At 48.0% G+C, this 23345-nt stretch overlaps 1 protein-coding gene across 4 annotated transcripts in view; it reads left to right on the top strand.

Annotated features, from left to right (window-relative positions):
* The first annotated feature begins 4744 nt into the window (after window positions 1-4744).
* LOC144602629 (general transcription factor II-I repeat domain-containing protein 2) overlaps window positions 4745-23345 on the top strand; it is a 44329-nt gene continuing 25728 nt past the window's right edge. For 3 of the 4 annotated variants that reach the window (XM_078415763.1, XM_078415762.1, XM_078415761.1), the window contains exons 1-2: window positions 4745-4900; window positions 9531-9878. In XM_078415763.1, the coding sequence (XP_078271889.1) occupies window positions 4858-4900; window positions 9531-9878 (391 nt within the window). In that variant the 5' untranslated portion in view covers window positions 4745-4857. Of the gene's footprint in view, window positions 4901-9530; window positions 9879-17051; window positions 19143-23345 lie in introns of those variants that run through there. The other variant, XM_078415759.1, reaches the window with a different exon arrangement.

Below are 23345 nucleotides of genomic sequence, written 5' to 3'. Positions count from 1 at the left end.
TTTCTCTTCACTTGATCAGGACCAGATCTCCTTCCGGCAAATTCTAAAGTTGGGGTGACATAATCCCACTGCCTCACTGTGTCATTTTCTATTCCTTCTATTTTTAAAGGATATGGCAAAAAAGGGGAATATCTGTGTGGAAACGAGGTAGCAGCTAAAAACCCTGCAATCACAACAATGTTAGAGTTCTTTATTTTGGTGCATAAACAGGTCCACCATTACCAAAAACAAATCCCCCTCCCCTCCCCATGAGTGCCATTGCCTGAGACTATCCCACACTGGAGTGCCGTACCCCAAAACCCACCCCACCTAACATTGGAGAATTCATATCGTTGGGTTGCATAATATTAGGCATGTGACCTCACTCTGGCAATGGAAGAACCCAGGGCAGAAAGGTCAATATGGGAATGGGAGGAGAGTTACAGTGGTTGGCAACATGGAAATGCAGTGGGTGAGATGGACCAAGCATATGTGTTCAGCGAGTGAAGCAAGGGGTTGCAGAGAGCAGTATGTTTATAGTAGACGTCAGTCGATAGTCTGTTCCTTGTGATGGACTCACATGTTTTTGGTGTTAAATAACATTTTATTGAACTGCTATATCCCCTTTTTCGAGCCTGACCTCCAAAACTACGTACATACCCTTCAGATATCACCATTCAATATGGCCATGGCTTATCCACGAGGCTGTCCTCAATCTTTCTTCTGGGCCAGTTCCCCAATTCCTTCACATTCTCAATCATAGAAAATGTTTATCTATCTTCCCTTTACATATAATTAATGTTCTGGTCTCCACCATCCTTGGGGCAGAGAATTCCAGACATTCACCACCCTCTGAGAGATAGTATGTACCCCAGCTGTAAAAGGTAGTGTCCTTAATAGTATGTACCCCAGCTGTAAAAGGTAGTGTCCTTAATTTACTGCAGTCCCCTTGTTTAACTATCTGAGAAACCAAAGTCTGGCAGCACAGCTATCTCACGATGCCAGAGACCTGGGTTCAACCCTGACCTCGGCCACTGTCTCACTGTCTGTGTGCAGTTTGCTCGTTCTCCCTGAGACCACGTGGGTGCTCCGGGTTCCCCCACAACCCAAAGACGCGCGGGTTTGTAGGTTAATTAGCCTCTGTAAATTGCCCCATGTCTTTAAAGACATTTAAAGACAGCTTCTTCCAACTTCGAACCATAGCTAAAATCAAACCTTTCCTCCAATTCGACGACACAGAAAAAATCATTCACGCTTTCATTTCCTCCCGCCTAGACTCCTGCAACTCCCTATACACTGGGATCAGCCAATCTTCCCTGTCCCGCCTGCAACTGGTCCAAAACGCCGCAGCGAGACTCCTGACGGGTACCCGTAAAAGGGACCACATCACCCCGATTCTGGCCTCTCTCCACTGGCTCCCTGTACGGTACAGAATCAACTTCAAGCTCCTCCTATTCACATATAAAGCCCTAAATGGACATTCCCCCCCTACATCAAAAATCTTCTAACCCACCTCTCTAACTCCAGGTCCCTCAGGTCGGCCGACTTGGGGGCTACTCACTATCCCGCGGTCTAGGCTTAAGCTCAGGGGTGACCGCGCTTTTGCGGTTGCAGCTCCTAGACTGTGGAACAGCATCCCTCTCCCCATCAGAACTGCCCCCTCCATCGACTCCTTTAAGTCCAGGCTCAAAACCTATTTCTACTCCCTAGCGTTTGAGGCTCATTGAGGAGGCGCTGTGAACTGTTTGCGTGCTACTGTATGTTTCATTTTTTCCTTAGTACCTAATCAGATGTACAGCACTTTGGTCAACATGGGTTGTTTTTAAATGTGCTATACAAATAAAATTGACTTGACTTGACTTGACTTAAAGAGTGGACGTGAAAATGGGATAACATGAACCAGTGTGAACGGGTTGGCATGGACTTGGCAGGCCGTGACATCTCGTTCTACCACACTCTGCTAATGGAGGGCCCAAGGCCTGAAATGTTCCTCTCCCCATAGCTGCTGCTGCTTGGCCCACCGGTTGTTCTTGATGTTTGTACAGGACACTGATCCCTGAATATCCCTCCATGCCAGCCTCAGCACATTTCCATAGCTTCCAACAGACCACTTCCATTCAACAGAACAGCAGGTGCTCAAGTTACCCAGGCCGGGCCACACCAGCACGACAGCCGCAAACTTCATATCTCCAGCTGCTCGACAACCTGCAGGCTCCGTCTCCTAGGTAACGGCGCAGGCCCAAATAGGCCCCGCCCCATCCCTACAGCGCCTCCCCCTCACACAGCCCCCACAGCCCCGCCCCCTTACATCCCCTCCCCCTCACATCCCCTCCCCCTCACAGCCCCCACAACCCTCCCCCTCACAGCCCCGCCCCCTCACAGCCCCTCCCCTCACAGCCTCTTCCCCTCACAGCCTCTCCCCCTCACAGCCTCTTCCCCTCACACCCCCTCCCCCCTCACAGCCCCTCCCCCTCACAGCCCCTCCCCCTCACAGCCCCTCCCCCTCACAGCCTCTCCCCCTCACAGCCTCTCCCCCTCACAGCCCCTCCCCCTCACAGCCCCACCCCCTCACAGCCTCTCCCCCTCACAGCCTCTCCCCCTCACAGCCTCTTCCCCTCACACCCCCTCCCCCCTCACAGCCCCTCCCCCTCACAGCCCCTCCCCCTCACAGCCCCTCCCCCTCACAGCCCCTCCCCCTCACAGCCTCTCCCCCTCACAGCCTCTCCCCCTCACAGCCCCACCCCCTCACAGCCTCTCCCCCTCACAGCCTCTCCCCCTCACAGCCCCTCCCCCTCACAGCCTCTTCCCCTCACAGCCCCACCCCCTCACAGCCCCACCCCCTCACAGCCCCTCCCCCTCACAGCCCCTCACAGCCCCACCCTCACTGCCCCTCCCTCTCTTGCCACTCCCCCTCTTGCCACTCCCCCTCACAGCCACTCCCCCTCACAGCCCCTCCCCCTCACAGCCCCTCCCCCTCACAGCCCCTCCCCCTCACAGCCTCTCCCCCTCACAGCCCCACCCCCTCACAGCCCCTCTGCCTCACAGCCCCTCCCCCTCACAGCCCCTCACAGCCCCACCCTCACTGCCCCTCACAGCCCCACCCTCACTGCCCCTCCCCCTCTTGCCACTCCCCCTCTTGCCACTCCCCCTCACAGCCACACCCCCTCACAGCCACACCCCCACAGTCACACCCCCACAGCCACACCCCCTCACAGCCTCTCCCCTCACAGCCTCTCCCCTCACAGCCTCTCCCCCTCACAGCCTCTCCCCTCACAGCCTCTCCCCCTCACAGCCTCTCCCCCTCACAGCCCCTCCCCCTCACACAGCCTCTCCTCCCCTCACAGCCCCTCCCCTCACACACAACCCCTCCCCCACACACATTCCCTCCCCCACACACATTCCCTCCCCCACACACAACCCCTCCCCCACACACATTCCCTCCCCCACACACAGCGTCTCCCCTCACAGCCCCTCCCTCTCACAGCCCCTCCCCCTCACAGCCTCTCCCCCTCACAGACCCTCCTCCTCACACACCCCATCCCCCTCACAGCCCCTCCCCGTCACAGCCCCTCCCCCACACTCAACCCCTCCCCCACACACAACCTCTCCCCACACACAACCCCTCCCCACACACAACCCCTCCCCCACACACAACCCCTCCCCACACACAACCCCTCCCCCACACACAACCCCTCCCCCTCACACAACCCCTCTCCCACACACACCCCCTCCCCACACACAGCCCCTCCCCCTCACAGCCCCTCCCCCACACACAACCTCTCCCCACACACACACCCTCCCCCACACAGCCCCTCCTCCTCACAGCCCCTCCCCCACACACCCCCCGCAGCCCCTCCCCACATCCCCTCCCCACATGCCCAAAAGCCCCTCCCCCGCAGCCCCTCCCCCACAGCTCCTCCCCCACTCCCACAGCCCCCTCCCCCACAGCCCCTCCCCGCAGCCCTGCTCCTACAGCCCCCTCCCCCACAGCCCTGCTCCCACAGCCCCCTCCCCCACAGCCCCTCCCCCACAGCCCCTCCCCCACAGCCCTGCTCCCACAGCCCCTCCCCCACAGCCCCCTTCCCCCACAGCCCCCTTCCCCCACAGCCCCTCCCCCACAGCCCTGCTCCCACAGCCCCTTCCCCACAGCCCCTCCCCTACAGCCCCTCCCCCACAGCCCCTCCCCCACTGCCCTGCTCCCACAGCCCCCTCCCCCACAGCCCCCCCACAGCCCCTCCCCCACAGCCCCTCCCCCACTGCCCCCTCCCCCGCAGCCCCTCCCCCACAGCCCTGCTCCTACAGCCCCCTCCCCCACAGCCCTGCTCCCACAGCCCCCTCCCCCACAGCCCCCTCCCCCACAGCCCCCTCCCCCACAGCCCCCTCCCCCACAGCCCCCTCCCCCACAGCCCCTCCCCCACAGCCCCCTTCCCCACGCCCCTCCCCACAGCCCCCCACAGCCCTGCTCCCACAGCCCCCTCCCCCACAGCCCCCTCCCCCACAGCCCCCTCCCCCACAGCCCCCCCGCAGCCCTGCTCCCACAGCCCCTCCCCCACACCTCCCCCGCAGCCCCTCCCACAGCCCCTCCCCCACAGCCCTGCTCCCACAGCCCTGCCCCCACAGCCCCTCCCCCACAGCCCCCTCCCCCACAGCCCCTCCCCCACAGCCCCCACCCCCACACAACCCCACCCCCCCCGCTGGGGGGGCGCGGGTCGTTGGGAGGGGGGGGGGCGTTGGGCGTCGTCGAGTGACGCTCGCAGTGTGGTCAGGTGGAGCGCCGCTCTGTGGTTCCCCTGACAACGGCGCCGGGCTGAGGGCCTGGGCGGCTCGCTTCAGCCAGTGAGCCTGAGGCAGCTGGTGCTGGAGCTGGCAGCCGACAGCATGTGCATTCGCATCCTCCTCCTACTCACGTTCATCATTCAGGGTAAGGAACTGCGACTGGAATTAACAATGAGGATCTGTGCCAGCGTGAGGAAGGCTGACCCCGGGCGGGAGGGCCGCCACCTCACGGCCTCCAGTCCAGCTCCTTACACTCCCTCAGGCTTTGGCGTGAGGAAGGCTGACCCCGGGCGGGCGGGAGGGAGAGGGGAGGGCCGCCAGCTCACGGCACCTCACGGCACCTCACGGCTCCTTACACTCCCTCAGGCTTTGGCGTGAGGAAGGCTGACCCCGGGCGGGAGGGCGGAGGGCCGCCAGCTCACGGCACCTCACGGCCTCCAGTCCAGCCCCTTACACTCCCTCAGGCTTTGGCGTGAGGAAGGCTGACCCCGGGCGGGAGGGCCGCCAGCTCACGGCACCTCACGTCCTCCAGTCCAGCTCCTTACACTCCCTCAGGCTTTGGCGTGAGGAAGGCTGACCCCGGGCGGGAGGGTCGGGCGGGAGGGCCGTCACCTCACGGCACCTCACGGCCTCCAGTCCAGCTCCTTACACTCCCTCAGGCTTTGACGTGAGGAAGGCTGACCCCGGGCGGGAGGGCGGGAGGGCCGCCAGCTCACGGCACCTCACGGCACCTCACGGCCTCCAGTCCAGCTCCTTACACTCCCTCAGGCTTTGGCGTGAGGAAGGCTGACCCCGGGCGGGAGGGCCGTCACCTCACGGCACCTCACGGCCTCCAGTCCAGCTCCTTACACTCCCTCAGGCTTTGGCGTGAGGAAGGCTGACCCCGGGCGGGAGGGAGGGCCGCCAGCTCACGGCACCTCACGGCACCTCACGGCCTCCAGTCCAGCCCCTTACACTCCCTCAGGCTTTGACGTGAGGAAGGCTGACCCCGGGCGGGAGGGCGGAGGGCCGTCACCTCACGGCCTCCAGTCCAGCTCCTTACACTCCCTCAGGCTTTGGCGTGAGGAAGGCTGACCCCGGGCGGGAGGGAGGGAGGGCCGCCAGCTCACGGCACCTCACGGCCTCCAGTCCAGCTCCTTACACTCCCTCAGGCTTTGGCGTGAGGAAGGCTGACCCCGGGCGGGAGGGAGGGCGGGAGGGCCGCCAGCTCACGGCCTCCAGTCCAGCTCCTTACACTCCCTCAGGCTTTGGCGTCGCTCTGCCAATGTAATGGTACTTCAATCTGCACCCATAGCTTTGTGGTTCCTCTGCCAGGCCACATTGGACCAACTATGCAGGTCTTTCATAATCACTCTACTCCAAGAAGATTGATTACTCTATTCAATCGTTCCATGTAGTTTTCCTTTCTCTGGCAACATACCCTTAACAACTTGACAACATCTTTCCTATAACATGGTGCCCAGAACTGAACACAATTCTCTAAATGCGGCCTCGCCGACGTCTTATACAACTGCAACATGACCTCCCAACTTCTAAATTCAAGATATGTAGGAAAGAACTGCAGATGCTAGTTTCTTCTTCAGACTCTGAAAGGAGAGTCAGAAGGTTCTCGACCCAAAACGACACCCATGCCTTCTCTCCAGAGAAGCTGCCTGTCCCGCTGAGTTACTCCAGCATTTTGTGTCTATCTTCGGTTTAAACCAGCATCTGCAGTTCCTTCCTACACTTTCTATCCATTCAGTTATCGCTCCTTGGATCCCATGCGACCTAACCTTCCCGAGCAACCTACCAGGTTTTCTCTGAAAAAAACTCAATCAGATTTGTGGGACATGATGTGCAAAACCTTGGTGATTCTCCCTAATCAGCCCTTGTCTATCTAAATCCATCTGTATCCTAACGTTCAGAATACGCACGAGTAACTTTCCAATGACAGATGTTAAAGTCAATGGCCTATAGTTACCAGCCTTTTCCCTGCAGCTCTTCATGAATAGTGGCACAACATTTGCCACCACCAGTCTTACGGCACATCTCAATCATTTTCAGTGCAATGGCATATTTTTTGTACAGGTGCACAGAACTGTATATTGTACTAAATCTATCTAGCTTGTGCAGAGTTCCAGCATGATCATCCTAGTCTTCTATTCTACACCTTAACTAATGAAGAAAAACATTCTTTATACGTTTTAACTATTTTTTTGTCTCTCCATGATGTTGCTGTTGTTGCTCAACGGCACTCAATATTGTTTGATTTAGTATGTATCCCCTTACTTTGGGAGGTCAAATGTAAGGGGAGAGTATACAGTTAATGGCCAGACCCTTAACAGCATTATAGTACAGAGGGATCTTAGAGTTCAAGTCCAAAGTTGTCTGAAAATGGAACACAAGTAGATAGAGTGGTAAAGCAGGCGTATAGAAACATAGAAAATAGGTGCAGGAGTAGGCCATTCGGCCCTTCGAGCCTGCACCGCCATTCAATATGATAATGGCTGATCATCCAGCTCAGTAACCTGTACCTGCCTTCTCTCCATACCCCCTGATCCCTTTAGCCACAAGGGCCACATCTAACTCCCTCTTAAATATAGCCAATGAACTGGCCTCAACTACCTTCTGTGGCAGAGAATTCCACAGACTCACCACTCTCTGTGTGAAGAAATGTTTTCTCATCTCGGTCCTAAAAGACTTCCCCCTTATCCTTAAGCTGTGACCCCTGGTTCTGGACTTCCCCAACATCGGGAACAATCTTCCCGCATCTAGCCTCTCCAACCCCTTAAGAATTTTATATGTTTCAATAAGATCCCCCCTCAGTCTTCCAAATTCCAGCGAGTATAAGCCTAGTCTATCCAGTCTTTCTTCATATGAAAGTCCTGCCATCCCAGGGATCAATCTGGTGAACCTTCTCTGTACTCCCTCTAAGGCTAGAATGTCTTTCCCCAGATTAGGAGACCAAAACTGTACACAATACTCCAGGTGCGGTCTCACCAAGGCCCTGTACAACTGCAGCAGAACCTCCCTGCTCCTATACTCAAATCCTCTTGCTATGAATGCTAACATACCATTCGCTTTCTTCACTGCCTGCTGCATGGTATGCTTACCTTTGTCGCTCAACACATAGAGTATAAGATGTTAGGAAGAAATGATGCAGCTTTATAAAACATTAAATAGATCACATTACTTTACTTACCACACTACATTCCAAGGAATGAAGTCCAAACCTGCCCAACCTCTCCCGATAGCTCAGACCCTCATCCAGGCAATATCCTCATAAATGTTTTCTGCACTCTTTTCAGCTTACCAACATCTTTTCTTTAGCAGGGTGAGCAAAACTGAACACAATTCTCCAAATGCGGCCTCGCCAGCATCTTGTGAAACTGTAATATAACATCCCAATGTCTATAGTCAATATCCTGACTAATAGAAACATAGAAAACAGGTGCAAGAGCAGGCCATTTGGCCCTTTGAGCCAGCACCTCCATTCATTGTGATCATGGTTAATCATCAACAATCAGTAACCTGTGCCTGTCTTCTCCCCTTATCCCTTGATTCCACTAGCAATGAAGGGCAATGTGCTTCTTGACTACCCTTTCTACCTCTGATGCCACTTTCAAGGAGCTATATACCTGTACTCTGAGATCCCTCTACTGTACAACAGTCCCTGGGGCCCTACCATTCACTGTGAATGTCCTGCCCTCAAAATGCAACACCTCACACTTATCTGCATTAAGCTCCATTAACCATTCCTCAGCCTACTTGCCTAACTAATCAAGAGCCTGCTGTAATTTTTGATAACCATCTTTGCTATCTAAAATACCATCCACTTCAGTGTTATCTGCAAACTTGCCTTGTAAATTCTCATCCAAATCGTTCCCCGAATCGTTCACTGAAGCACAAAACTGGCGAGAGAAGACACAAACATCTTTGTCAAGGCTCCCGCAATCTTCTCTCCTGCTTCTCTGAACAACCTGGGATAAGTCCAATCAGGTCCTGGGGATGTATTCACTTTAATGCTTTTCGGAGGTCCCAATACCTCCCTCTTCTTTTTATTCACAAAATGCTGGAGTAACTCAGCAGGTCAGGCAGCATCTCGGGAGAGAAGGAATGGGTGACGTTTCGGGTCGAGACCCTTCTTCAGGGTCTCGACCCGAAACGTCACCCATTCCTTCTCTCCCGAGATGCTGCCTGACCTGCTGAGTTACTCCAGCATTTTGTGAATAAATCGATTTGTACCAGCATCTGCAGTTATTTTCTTATACCTCCCTCTTCTTAATCTCAAACTGTTAGTTTCAAAAATGTTCTGGCCTACTCACCAAACTTTGTATTATTTAAGTTCTTTCTTTCATTTGATGCCTAAATTCCCTTGTATTTATGGATAGGCCATTCTCCTTATAGGGGCTTTTTTCTCACTGACCTGCTGATATGTCTTGCAACGCTGTTTTACTTTTTGTACTTCTAACCTATTAGCAAATGAATGCCTTTGCGATTGCCTCTATTGGGAACCCCCAACCTGTTCCCCAGTTTGACCTAAAATCCTGCAAAAATCCTGCAATTTAACTGCAAAAAATAGCCACTAAAATATTCTAACATGGTCATGGGCTAGTGTTGATGCTTAGCTTCCTAAAATTAATTAATTAATCTCATACCGTATATGTTAGAGTAAAACAGCCAGCAGTATTTACCCCTATTGTCAATGAACAATTGTTGGTAATTCTGTGCAAATTTGTTCTTAAATCCTTTGTGAACCAAACTGATATTCTTGCCAATCAATTTGTGTCTTGCAGCTTGTACACAAGATTCAACACAAGTAAGGAAATATATTTTTGCAACTGTATTTGACTCTATTTTATTAACTGGAAATATGGAAGAAGTTAAAAGCAACCAAATAATCCAGTGGTCATTTATTGACCGTTTACAGAAGTCATTAATGTTATTTCATTCTGTTGGTGTGGATTCTCCATCTTTATCTCCATATTATCAACACCGATGCAAATACAATCCCACAAATGGAACTCTGGAGCTGCAACGTTTGGAGCTTGCTGATAGTGGTATTTATCAACTCAGTGTGGAACACTATTATGAACACTCACCAGACAAGCTGTACATTTACTCTCTGTACCTAGATGTTGAAGGTATGTGCTCTTGCTTTGCTAAATTAGATTAAGTCAGGAGTTGATAAATCATAAGACCATGAGTGATAGGGGCATAATTAGGCCATGTGGCCCATCTAGTTGGTGTGCTCCGCCATTCAATCATGGGTGATCTATCTCTCCCTCCTAACTCCATTCTCCTGTCTTTCCCCCATAACCCCTGACACCCGACACCCATACTAATCAAGAATCTATCTATCTCCATGCCTTAAAAGTATCGATTGATGGCTTCCACAGCCTTCTGTGGCAGAATTCCACAAGTTCACCACCCTCTGACTAAAGAAACTCCTCCTCATCTCCTTCCCAAAGGAAAGTCCTTTAATTCTGAAGCTATGACCTCTGGCCCTAGACTCTCCCACTAGTGTAAACATCCTCCCCACATCCACTCTATTCAAGCCATTCACTATTCTGTACGTTTCAATTGGTTCCCCACCCTCTCATTCTTCTAATCTCCAGCGAGTACAGGCCCAGTGCCGAAGAAACGCTCAACATATGTTAACCCACTCATTCCTGGGATCATTCTTGTAAACCTCCTCTGGACCCTCTCCAGAGTCAGCACATCCTTCCTCAGATATGGTGCCCAAAATTGCTCACAATAATCCAAATGTGGCCCGACCAGCACCTTATATAACCTCAACATTCCATACCTTTGTTGTATTCTAGCCCGCTTGAAATAAATGCAAGTATTGCGTTTGCTTTCTTTACTACCGATTTGACTTGCAGATTAACCTTTTGGGAATCCTGCACCAGCCACTCCCAAGTCCCTTTGCACCTCCGATTTCAGGATTCTCTAACCATTTAGAAAATAGTTACGCCTTTATTCCTACTACCGAAATGCATGACTCCACACTCTGCTACACTATATTCCATCTGCCACTTCTCTGTGCACTCTTCCAACCTGTCCGTCTTTCTGCAGAGTCCCTGCTTTCTCTACCTGCCACTCTGCCTATGTTCCTATCATCTGCAAACTTGGCCCCAAAGCCTTCAATCTCCTCATCCAAATCATTCATATACAACGTGAAGAGCAGCGGCCTCAGCACCGACCCCTGTGGAATTCCGCTAGTCACTGGGACCTGAAAATAGCTGTGCATCGACGCTCCCCATCCAACCTGACAGAGTTTGAGAGGATCTGCAAAGAACGTTCAAGTAGGCAGTAGCAGCAATCAGCAGCAGGCAGTAGCAGCAATCAGCAGCAGCAGCACCAGTAGCAATCAGCAGTAGCAATCAGCAGCAGCAGTAGCAATCAGCAGCAGCAATCAGTGTGCATGTGTGTGAGAGAGAGCAGAGACCGTAGTATTGTGTGGGGATAGTAAGGAGTAAGACCTGTGTGATCTCCCGGACAAGTTTCGATCGCCTAGCTTGGGGATGGAGAGGAATTTCCCGGATTTTTTTTCTCCCAAATTGGCCTGGGTTTTTAATCCGGTTTTTCGCCTCTCCCAGGAGATCACTCAGTTCTTTTGGGTGGGCGGTTGGAGCGGTTGGAGTAGCGTCCGGGCGGTAGTTTTTGGAAACCGAGCACGGGGCTTTGTTCTTACAGAGGCCCAGGAGCGGTTGGAGCAGACCACTCTGCAACGTTCCCAGTTAAGGGGGAGTATGAGTGCTAGGGCAGTTTATTGTTCTGGGTGTCGGATGTGGGGAATCTGGGAGTCTGATAGTCTTCCAGACATCCACATCTGCGCCAGGTGCGACGAGATGGGGCTCCTAAGGGACCATATTAGAAACCTGGAGCGGCAGATTGATGACCTCCGTCTGGTCAGGGAGAGTGAGGAGGTTATAGAAAGGAGTTATAGAGAGGTGGTCACTCCAAGACCACGGGAGGTAGACAAGTGGGTCACGGTTAGGGGGGGCAAGGAGCAGAGGCAGGGACTAGAGAGTACCCCAGTGGATGTACCCCTTGGCAATAAATAGTCCTGTTTAGGTACTGTTGGGGAGTACAGCCTACCTGGGGGCAGCGATGGCGCCCGGGCCTCTGGCACGGAGTCCGGCCCTGTTGCTCAGAAGGGTAGGGAAAGGAAGAAGAGAGCGATAGTGATAGGGGACTCTATAGTGAGGGGGTCAGATAGGCGATTCTGTGGACGCAATCGGGAGACCCGGATGGTAGTTTGCCTCCCTGGTGCCAGTGTCCGGGATGTATCTGAACGTGTCCAAGATATCCTGAAAAGGGAGGGAGAGGAGCCAGAGGTCGTGGTACATATAGGTACCAACAATATAGGTAGGATAAGGGAAGAGGTCCTGAAAGGAGAATTTAGGGGGCTAGGAAGAGAGTTAAAAAAAAGGACTTCCAAAGTGATAATCTCAGGTTTACTGCCTGTGCCACGCGATAGTGAGAATACAAAATGGAGTGAGGTGGAGGATAAATACGTGGCTGAGGGACTGGCGCAGGGAGCAGGGATTCAAGTTTCTGGATCTATGGGACCTCTTCTGGGGGAAGTATGACCTGTACAAAATGGACGGGTTGCATCTGAACCTGAGGGGAACCAATATCCTGGCGGGGAGATTTGCTAAGGTAATTGCGGAGACTTTAAACTAGTACGGTTGGGGGGAGGGACTCAAACACAGATAGCTAATAGGCAGTGTGTGAGGCAGAAAAGGGAAACACTCAGACCCAATACGTAGGAGAGAAAGAAGTGAAAAGAAATAAACTGAGAATAAGAAATGATCGGTCCCTTAAATGTGTATATTTTAATGCAAGGAGCATTGTAAGAAAGGTGGATGAGCTTAGAGCCTGGATTGACATCTGGAAGTATGATGTTGTGGCGATCAGTGAAACATGGTTGCAGGAGGGTTGTGATTGGCAATTAAATATTCCAGGATTTCATTGTTTCAGATGTGATAGAATCGGAGGGGCAAGAGGTGGGGGTGTTGCATTGCTTGTCAGGGAGGATATCACAGCAGTGCTTTGGCAGGACAGACTAGAAGGCTCGATTAGGGAGGCTGTTTGGGTGGAACTCAGAAATGAGAAAGGCTTAGCAACACTTATAGGGGTGTATTATAGACCGCCAAATAGGGAACGAGAATTGGAAGAGCAAACATGTAAGGAGATAGCAGATATTAGTAGTAAGCACAGAGTAGTGATTGTGGGTGATTTCAATTTTCCGTACATAGACTGGGAATCACATTCTGTTAAAGGGCTGGATGGTTTGGAGTTTGTAAAATGTGTGCAGGATAGTTTTTTGCAGCAATACGTAGAGGTACCTACCAGAGAAGGGGCAGTGTTGGACCTCCTGTTAGGAAATGAGACGGGTCAGGTGACGGAGGTATGTGTTGAGGAACACTTTGGGTCTAGTGATCACAATGCCATTAGTTTCAATATAATTATGGAGAAGGTCAAATCTGGACCAAGGGTTGAGATTTTGGATTGGAGAAAGGCTGATTTTGAGGAGATGAGAAAGGATTTAAAAGGAGTGAAATGGGACATTTTGTTTTATGAAAAGGATATAATAGAGAAATGGAGGATATTTAAAGGTGCAATTTTGAGAGTACAGAGCCTTTATGTCCCTGTTCGGTGGAAAGGAAAGAATAATAATTTGAAAGGGCCGTGGTTTTCCAGGGAAATTGGACACTTGGTTCGGAAAAAGAGGGAGATATACAATAAATATAAGCGGCAGGGAGTAAATGAGGTTCTTGAGGAATATAAAGAATGTAAAAGGAATCTTAAGAAGGAAATTAGAAAAGCGAAAAAAAGATATGAGGTTGCTTTGGCAAGTAATGTAAAAGTAAACCCCAAGGGGTTCTACAGATATGTCAATAGCAAAAGGATAGCGAGGGATAAAATTGGTCCATTAGAAGAGAGTCAGAGTGGACAGCTATGTGCTGAGCCGGAAGAAATGGGGGAGATATTAAACAATTTCTTTTCTTCGGTATTCACCGAGGAGAAGGATATTGAATTATGTGAGGTAAGCGAAACAAGTAGAGTAGTGATGAAAATTATGAGGATCAAAGAAGAGGAGGTACGGACACTTTTGAAAAATATAAAAGTGGATAAGTCTCCAGGTCCTGATAGGATATTCCCTAGGACATTGAGGGAAGTTAGTGCAGAAATAGCAGGGGCTGTGATGGAAATATTTCAAACGTTATTAGAAACGGGGATGGTGCTGGAAGATTGGCGCATTGCGCATGTTGTGCCTTTGTTTAAAAAAGGTTCTAAAAGTAAACCTAGCAATTATAGACCTGTTAGTTTGACGTCTGTGGTGGGAAAATTAATGGAAAAGATACTTAGGGACAATATATATAATCACATGGATAAACAAGGCCTGATTAGAAACAGTCAACATGGATTTGTGCCTGGAAGGTCATGTTTGACTAATCTTCTTTAATTTTTTGAAGAGGTTACCAGGGAAATTGATAAGGGCAAGGCTGTGGATGTTGTCTATATGGACTTCAGTAAGGCATTTGACAAGGTTCCACATGGAAGGTTGATCAAGAAGGATAAATTGTTGGGTATTAATAGTGAGGTTGCAAGATGGATTCAACAATGGCTGAATGGGAGATACCAGAGGGTAATGGTTGACAACTGTATGTCAGGTTGGAGGCCAGTGTCTAGTGGAGTACCCCAAGGATCTGTGTTGGGTCCACTGTTGTTTGTCATTTACATTAATGATCTGGATGATGGTGTGGCAAATTGGATTAGTAAGTATGCAGATAATACTAAGATAGGTGGTGTAGTTAATAATGAAGTAGATTTTCAAAGTCTACAGAGAGACTTGGGTCTTTTGGAAGGGTGGGCTGAAAGATGGCAGATGGAGTTTAATGCTGATAAGTGTGAGGTGCTGCATTTTGGTAGGACAAATCAAAATAGGACGTACAGGGTAAATGGTAGGGAATTGAGGAATGCAGTGGAACAGAGAGATCTGGGAATAACTGTGTATTGTTCCCTGAAGGTGGAATCTCATGTGGATAGGGTGGTGAAGAAGGCGTTTGGTATGCTTGCCTTTATAAATCAGAGCATCGAATATAGAAGTTGGGATGTAATGTTGAAATTGTACAGGGCATTGGTGAGGCCGAATCTGGAGTATGGTGTGCAGTTCTGGTCGCCAAATTATAGGAAGGATGTCGACAAAATGGAGAGGGTACAGAGGAGATTTACTAGAATGTTGCCTGGATTTCAGCACTTAAGCTACAGAGAAGAGTAAATTGGATAGGTATATGGATAGGAGGGGATTGGAGGGTTATGGTCTGAGTGCAGGTAGATGAGACTAGGTCAGGGAGAATGGTCGGCGTGGACTGGTAGGGCCGGACAGGCCTGTTTCCATGCTGTAGTTGTTATATGTTATATGTTATAAAGGTTGAACAGGTTGGGTCTTTATTCTTTGGAGCGTAGAAGGTTGAGGGGGAACTTGATAGAGGTTTTTAACATTTTTAAGAGGGACGGACAGAGTTGACGTGGGTAGGCTTTTCCCTTTGGGAGTGGGGAAGATTCCAACAAGGGGACATAACTTCAGAATTAAGGGACAAAAGTTTAGGGGTAACATGAGGGGTAACTTCTTTACTCAGAGGGTGGTGGCTGTGTGGAATGAGCTTCCGGTGGAAGTGGTGGAGGCAGGCTCGATTTTATTATTTAAGAGTAAGTTGGATAGGTATATGGATAGGAGGGGATTGGAGGGTTATGGTCTGAGAGCTGGTAGATGAGACTAGGTCAGTGAAAGTGGTCGGCGTGGACTGGTAGGGCCGAACGGGCCTGTTTCCGTGCTGTAATTGTTATATGGTTATAAGAATGGGAGAAATTACCCAAATACAGGCATGCCAAGCTTGTAGCATCATACCCAAGAAGACTTGAGGCTGTAATCGATACCAAAGGTGCCTCAACAAAGTACTGAGTAAAGGGTCTAAATACTTATGTAAATGTGATATTTCAGTTATTTCTTTTTAATTACTTTGCAAAAATTTCTAAACACCTGTTTTCACTTTTTTATTATGGGGTATTTTTTGTAGATTGATGATTAAAAAAAGAAAATTAATCCATTGAAAAATAAGGCTGTCATCTAGCAAAATGTGGAAAAAGTGAAGGGGTCTGAATACTTTCTGAATGCGCTGTAAAAACAGCTTTTTTTCCATGAGCACTAGCTCTACTCAACAACCAAAAGTCTGCAGCCTCCTTTTGCTCTGGTTTTTTTATTTCATTCTTCACATGTTTAAATTATAATAGACAATATACAATAGGTGCAGGTATAGGCCATTCGGCCCTTCGAACCAGCACCACCATTCAATGTGATCATGGCTGATCATTCTCAATCAGTTCCCCGATCCTGCCTTCTCCCCATACCCCCTAACTCCTCTATCCTTAAGAGCTCTATCTAGCTTTCTCTTGAATGCATTCAGAGAATTGGCCTCCACTGCCTTCTGAGGCAGAGAATTCCACAGATTTACAACTCTGACTGAAAAGTTTTTCCTCATCTCCGTTCTAAATGGCCTTCCCCTTATTCTTAAACTGTGGCCCCTGGTTCTGGACTCCCCCAACATTGGGAACATGTTTCCTGCCTCTAACGTGTCCAACCCCTTAATAATATAATATGTTTCGATAAGATCCCCTCTCATCCTTCTAAATTCCAGTGTATACAAGCCTAGTCGCTCCAGTCTTTCAACAGATGACAGTCCTGCCATTCTGGGAATTAACCTAGTAAAACTACGCTGCACGCCCTCAATAGCAAGAATACCCTTCCTCAAATTTGGAGACCAAAACTGCACACAGTACTCCAGGTGCGGTCTCACTAGGGCCGTGTAGAACTGCAGAAGGACGTCTTTGCTCCTATACTCAACTCCTCTTGTTATGAAGGCCAACATTCCATTGGCTTTCTTCACTGCCTGCTGTACCTGCATGCTTCATTTCAGTGACTGATGCACTAGGACACCCAGATCTCGTTGTACGTCCCCTTTACCTAACTTGACACCATTCAGATAATAATCTGCCTTCCTATTCTTACCACCAAAGTGGATAACCTCACACTTATCCACATTAAACTGCATCTGCCATGCATCCGTCCACTCACACAACCTGCCCAAGTCACCCTGCAACCTCATAGCTCAGACATGTCCAAAGTCCGGCCCGGGGACCAATCGCGGCCCGAGGTCAGATTTTATACGGCCCGCAGCTTCCGTCTTAAAATGTATTATTTATGGCCCGCCAGCACTGTCTAACAGAATGAATAAATCATACAGGTTCATACAGCACCACTCTGTAACTCTGTCTGGCAGTGTGAACCATGGTGTGTCCCCCTTGCTGCCAATTCCTGCCATGGCTACTGTAAATAAAAAGAGGAAAGTTTGTACTGAGGGCAGCCGCTTCCAGGAAAGATGGAAATTGCAGTCTTTTTTCACTGAAAACCGAAACAATTGTGTTTGCCTAATTTGTCAAGAGATTGTTGCCGTATTTAAGGAATTCAATGTAAAGAGGCACTACGAAACAAAACATGCGAATGCATACGACAGGCTAACAGGAAGCGATCATGCTGAAAAAGTAAATCAACTCCATGCTGCCTTGGCCTCACAACAGCGGTTCTTTTCGAGGGCCCTTGAGTCAAATGAAAACATCACCAAAGCAAGCTACGAAGTGGCCATGTTAATCGCTAAACATGGCAAACCGTTTATGGAGGGTGAGTTTATTAAAGACTGTGTCATGCAAATGGTGGAGAACATTTGTCCCGAGAAGAAGCAAGAATTTGCTAATGTTTGCTTGGCTCGTAACACTGTGGCACGGAGAATTGAAGACATATCATCAGATATTAAGAGACAACTGGGTGACAGGGGGATGAATTTAGATTTTTTTTCATTAGCCTGTGATGAAAGCACAGATTTATCTGACACCACTCAGTCACTGATTTTTTTGAGAGGAGTTGACGATTATATGAACGTAGAAGAAGAGCTGCTTGACATTCAAAGCCTTAAAGGCCAAACGAGAGGAACGGATTTAGTTGCTTCTGTTTGTTCAGCTGTTAATGACATCAAACTACCATGGAGTAAAATTAGTGGGATTATTACCGATGGCGCGCCTGCTATGGCTGGTGAACGAAGTGGATTATCCACACTGATCTATAACAAAGTTAGTGAAGAAGGAGGCAACGCTATTAAACTCCACTGTATAATTCACCAGCCGGTGCTCTGCGCGAAACATTTGAAATTTGATCATGTTATGAAACCGGTGGTAAAGACAATTAACTTCATTCGCTCTAAAGCCCTAAACCACCCCCAGTTTCAGCAGTTCCTGCTCGACATCCAGGCTGAATACGGAGATGTATTATATCACAATGATGTGAGATGGCTGAGTCGAGGGTCCGCACTGCAGCAATTTTTCTCTCTCCGAGGGGAAATTGGACAATTTTTGACTCAAAAAGGACAATCGATGCAAGAACTTGCAGATACTATATGGATGGCAGATTTGGCTTTTTTGGTTGACATAACAAAGCATCTGAATGCGCTGAACGTTAGCCTCCAATGTCAAGACGCAGTGGTGAGCCAGCTATATGCACACATTAAGGCCTTTGGAACCAAGCTGCAACTTTCCCAAAGACACCTGTCACAGACAGAGCCCTGCACCGCACATTTTCCAGCTTTGCATGAGATCATGAATATCTGTGCACAAACAAAGAGGTATGCAACAGCCATTGCATCTCTTACAATGGAGTTTAACGAACGCTTTTGGGATTTTGAAGCTATCGAAAAGGACATGTTGCTCTTCTCTTCCCCCTTCTCCGTCGACCCTGATGATGCTCCATCCGCAACAGCTGGAGCTCATTGAGCTTCAGTGTGACAATGTGGCACAGTCGACACCAGTAGCTTTCTCTTGTGAACTTTTACCGGCAGCTGGATAAAGGCCGGTTTCCAGAAATGCGGACATTTGCAAAGAAAATGCTGAGCTTGTTCGGCTCCACATATTTGTGTGAGCAGACATTTTCAATTATGAACTTCAACAAGAACCGCTTCAGGTCAAGACTCGGTGACTCCCACCTGCGTGATATTTTACGCATCTCAACCACTGCTTTCAAACCAGACCTGGCCTACATACTGAAGTCAAGATCTCAGTATCACCCTTCTCATTAATGTCAGTACCTGTTTCTTGGCCATCTGAAATGAATAAATTCTAGTTTCTGAGTATTTTGAATTTGCGTTATATCTGATATGTCAGCTTTTTCAAATAGTAATAGCTGTCACTGAAAAGCAAAAAAAATAATTATAAGTACAGTACTGCACATGGACTTATGGCATTTATTGTATTTATCTTTTGATAAGATTAAGATTTATCTGCAACTTAAATGTTAACAGACAACATCTAATTTCCCATGATAAGTTACCTAGTACATTTCAATTGGGAGTGTTTGCCATACAGTTGTGTTTGGGTCGACATGGTTCTCAATATTGTTGTCCTCTTAAACAAAATATTTAAAAGTGAGGACTGGATGGTTGCCCTGTTTAGGTACTCCAGACAGCTTGTTCTTTATGTTATTTGATTCTTTAGATATGAAAGAAAGGCAGAATTGTTTTTAGGTTTTTCACATCTGAATGGCTTACATTTGGGCACATGTTCATTTAAAAAATGACTATTGTTGTGTCATTGCAAATAAAATAGTTATATAACTGGATTTGTATGTAACTTTTATGGTTCAAAAAGTCTCGAGAGGGGCCATTGGCCCTTGGGTATTTTCACATTATCAAATCTGGCCCTCTTTGAAACCACTGTCATAGCATCTTCCTCACAGCTCACACTACCACCCAGCTTTGTATCATCTGCAAATTTGCTAATGGTACTTTTAATCCCTTCATCCAACTCATTAATGTATATTGTAAATAGCTGCGGTCCCAGCACCGAGCCTTGCAGTACCCCACTAGTCACTGCCTGCCATTCTGAAAGGGACACATTTATCCCCACTCTTTGCTTTCTGTCTGTCAACCAATTTTCTATCCATGACAGTACCCTACCTCCAATACCATGTGCTCTAATTTTGCCCACTAATCTCCTATGTGGAACCTTGTCAAAGGCTTTCTGAAAGTCAAGGTACACCACATCCACCGGCTCTCCCCTGTCAATTTTCCTAGTTACATCCTCAAATAATTCCAGAAGATTAGTCAAGAATGATTTCCCCTTCGTAAATCCATGCTGACTCGGAACGATCCTGTTACTGCTATCCAAATGCTCCGCAATTTCGTCTTTTATAATTGACTCCAGCATCTTCCCCACCACTGATGTAAGACTAACTGGTCTATAATTTCCCGTTTTCTCTCTCCCTCCTTTCTTAAAAAGTGTGATAACATTAGCTACCCTCCAATCCACAGGAACTGATCCTGAATCTATAGAACATTGGAAAATGATTACCAATGCGTCCACAATTTCTAGAGCCACCTGGGATGCAGACCATCAGGCCCTGGGGATGCAGACCATCAGGCCCTGGGGATTTATCAGCCTTCAGTCCCATCAGTCTACCCAACACCATTTCCTGCCTAATGTGGATTTCCTTCAGTTCCTCCGTCACCCTAGGATCTCTGGCCACTAGAACATCTGGGAGATTGTTTGTATCTTCCTTAGTGAAATCAGATCCAAAGTACCGGTTCAACTCATCTGCCATTTCTTTGTTTCACATAATAAATTCTCCAGCTTCTGTCTTCAAGCGACACACATTTGTCTTGACTATTTTTTTCCTCTTCACATACCTAAAAAAGCATTTACTATCCTCCTTTATATTACTGGCTAGCTTACCCTCATACCTCATCTTTTCTCCCTGTATTGCCTTTTTAGTTATCTTCTGTCTCTGTGATTCCCACAACATCATACTTGCCAATGTCTAACTGAGCCTCAAGCTCATCCACTTTATTTTTTATACTTCGCGCATTTAAATACAACACTTTAACTTCGGTATTCACCTCCCCTCTCTCACCGGTCACAATTGGCCCTGACCTTACTCTCTTATCCCATCTAGAACTTCCCTTCCCATTTATTGGAGAGTCCTTTGCAATTTCTCCTGTATTCGCCTATTTTAAAATAAGGCTGTAACGTCGCAAAATGTGGAAAAAGTGAAGGGGTCCGAATACTTTCTGAATGCACCGTAAAAACAGCTTTTTTCCATGAGCAGTAGCTCTAGTCAACAACCAAAAGTCTAGCCTCCTTTTGCTCTGGTATTTTATTTAATTCTTCACATATTTAAATTATAATGTTTTATTTTTAATTGTCTGCTGTATATCGTTTTGTTACTTGCGAGCAAAGCACCAAGGCAAATTCCTTGTATGTTACATACTTGGCTAAAATTAAAAAAAAAAAAATTATTCAATTTTTTATAATAATGGACTCTAAAATCTTACCAACCATCGAAGTCAGACTCACCGGCCTATAATTTCCACTATTCTGCTTTGCTTCCTTCATGTGCAGCAGGCTAATATTGGCAATTTTCCAATCATCCTGACTAGTGATTATTCAAATATCACTGTTAATACCTCTACAATTTCTAAAGCCACCTCTTTCAGAACCCTTGGGTGCAGTCCATGTGGTCCAGGTGACTTATCCACTTTTGCCCTTTCAGCTTCCCACACACCTTCTCTCTAGTAATAGCCAATCCACTAACTTCCACCCCCTGACTCTTGAATTTCAGGCACGTTGCTGGTGTCTTCCACTGTGAAGACTGATGCAAAAATATTATTCACCTCCTCTGCCATTTTTTTATTCCCCATTATCACTTCTGCTTCGTTTCCCAGCGGTCCAACATCCACTCTTACATCTTTCTTACTCTCTATATAACTGAAGAAACTCTTGTTATCCTTTTTTATATTACCAACTAGCTTACCTTAGTATTGCATCTTTCCTTACCGTATTGCCTTTTTAGTAACCTTCTGGTGCTCTTTTAAAGCTGCCCAATCCTCTGGCTTCCCACTAATCTTTGCAATGTTATACGCCTTCTCTTAGTTTTATACTGTCCTTGACTTCCCTTGTCAGCCACGGTCGCCTCATTCTCCAACTAGAATCTTTCTTCCTCGTTGGAATGAAAAGATCCTGAATCTTCCGAATTGTTCCTAGAAATTCTTGCCATTGCTGTTCTACTATCGTCTCTGCAAGGGTCCCTTTCCAGTCAACTTTGGCCAGCTCTTTCCTCATGCCTCTGTAGTTCCCTGTGCCCGGCTGCAATACCAACGCATCCAATTTCATCATCTCCCGCTCAAATTGCAGGTTAAATCTTATCATATTGTGTTTGCTACCTCCAAGTGGTTCCTTTACCTTGAGTTCCCTTATCAAATCCAGTTCATTACACAACACTAAATCCAGAATTGCCTTTTCCCTGGTCGGCTCCACTACAAGCTGCTCTAAGAATCCATCTTGGAAGCACTCCACAAATGCCCTTTTTTGGTGTCCAGTACCAACCTGATTTTCCCAGTCTACCTGCATATTGAAATCTCTCATGACCACCATGGCATTAACTTTCTTACATGCCAATTGTATCTCTTGATGTAACTTGCAGCCTATATCCTGACGACTGTTAGGGGGCCTATCTTTTTACCCTTACAATTTCCCAACTCTATCCACAATGACTCTATTTTGGGGCGTCTAATAATAATAATAATAATATGCCTTTATTGTCATTGTACGAACAGTACAACGAAATTAGAAGTGCTACATCTGAAACAGTGCGACAGTGCAAATCTTTCAAAGACAATCGCACAAACAGAGGGTTGTGGTGGAAGGACAATATTCAAGCTGGATGTCTGACCAGTGGAGATCCATAGGGATCTGTGCTGGGACCTCTGCTGTTTGTGATATATATACTATCCATGGTGCAAATTGTTGGTGCCCTTTATGTGGCAACTATTGCTTACCTTGGGTATGCAAGCAAAGAATTTCATTGTGACTTATCATATGTGACAATAAAGTATTAATTCATTCATATATGCATATATATATCAAAGCACATGGCAAGATTAGCAAGTTTGCAGATGACACTAAAGTGAATGCTATTGTATTTACTGAAGATGGTTGTCAAAGATTGGGTGGGAGGGCTAAGGAATGGATAATGGAATTTAATACAGAAATATGTGAGGATTTGCATTTTGGGAAGTCTAACATGGGCAGGACCTACACAGTGAATGGCAGAGCTCTTGGGAGAGATCTCGGAACGCAGGTGCATAGTTCGATGAAAGTGGTGTCACAGCTAGATAAGGTCCAGAGGAGGTTTACAAGAATGATTCCAGGAATGAGTGGGTTAGCATATGATGAGCATTTGATAGCACTGGGCCTGTACTCACTGGAGTTTAGAAGGTTGAGGGGGGGCCTAATTGGAACTTACAGAATAATGAAAGGCATAGATAGAGTGGATGTGGAAAGGATGTTTCCACTGGTGGGAGAGTCTAGGACAGGAGGTCAGAATTAAAGGGCGCTCTTTTAGTAAGGAGGTGAGGAGGAACTTCTTTAGTCGGAGGGTAGTTAATCTTTGGAACTCATTGCCACAGAGGGCTGTGGAGGCCAAGTCAGTGGGTAATTTT

Source organism: Rhinoraja longicauda, chromosome 19, assembly GCF_053455715.1.
Source record: "Rhinoraja longicauda isolate Sanriku21f chromosome 19, sRhiLon1.1, whole genome shotgun sequence".
Taxonomy (NCBI): Eukaryota; Metazoa; Chordata; class Chondrichthyes; order Rajiformes; family Arhynchobatidae; genus Rhinoraja; species Rhinoraja longicauda.
The sequence above is the reverse complement of the archived record's forward strand: the minus strand, read 5'-3'. Positions and strand labels throughout refer to the sequence as shown.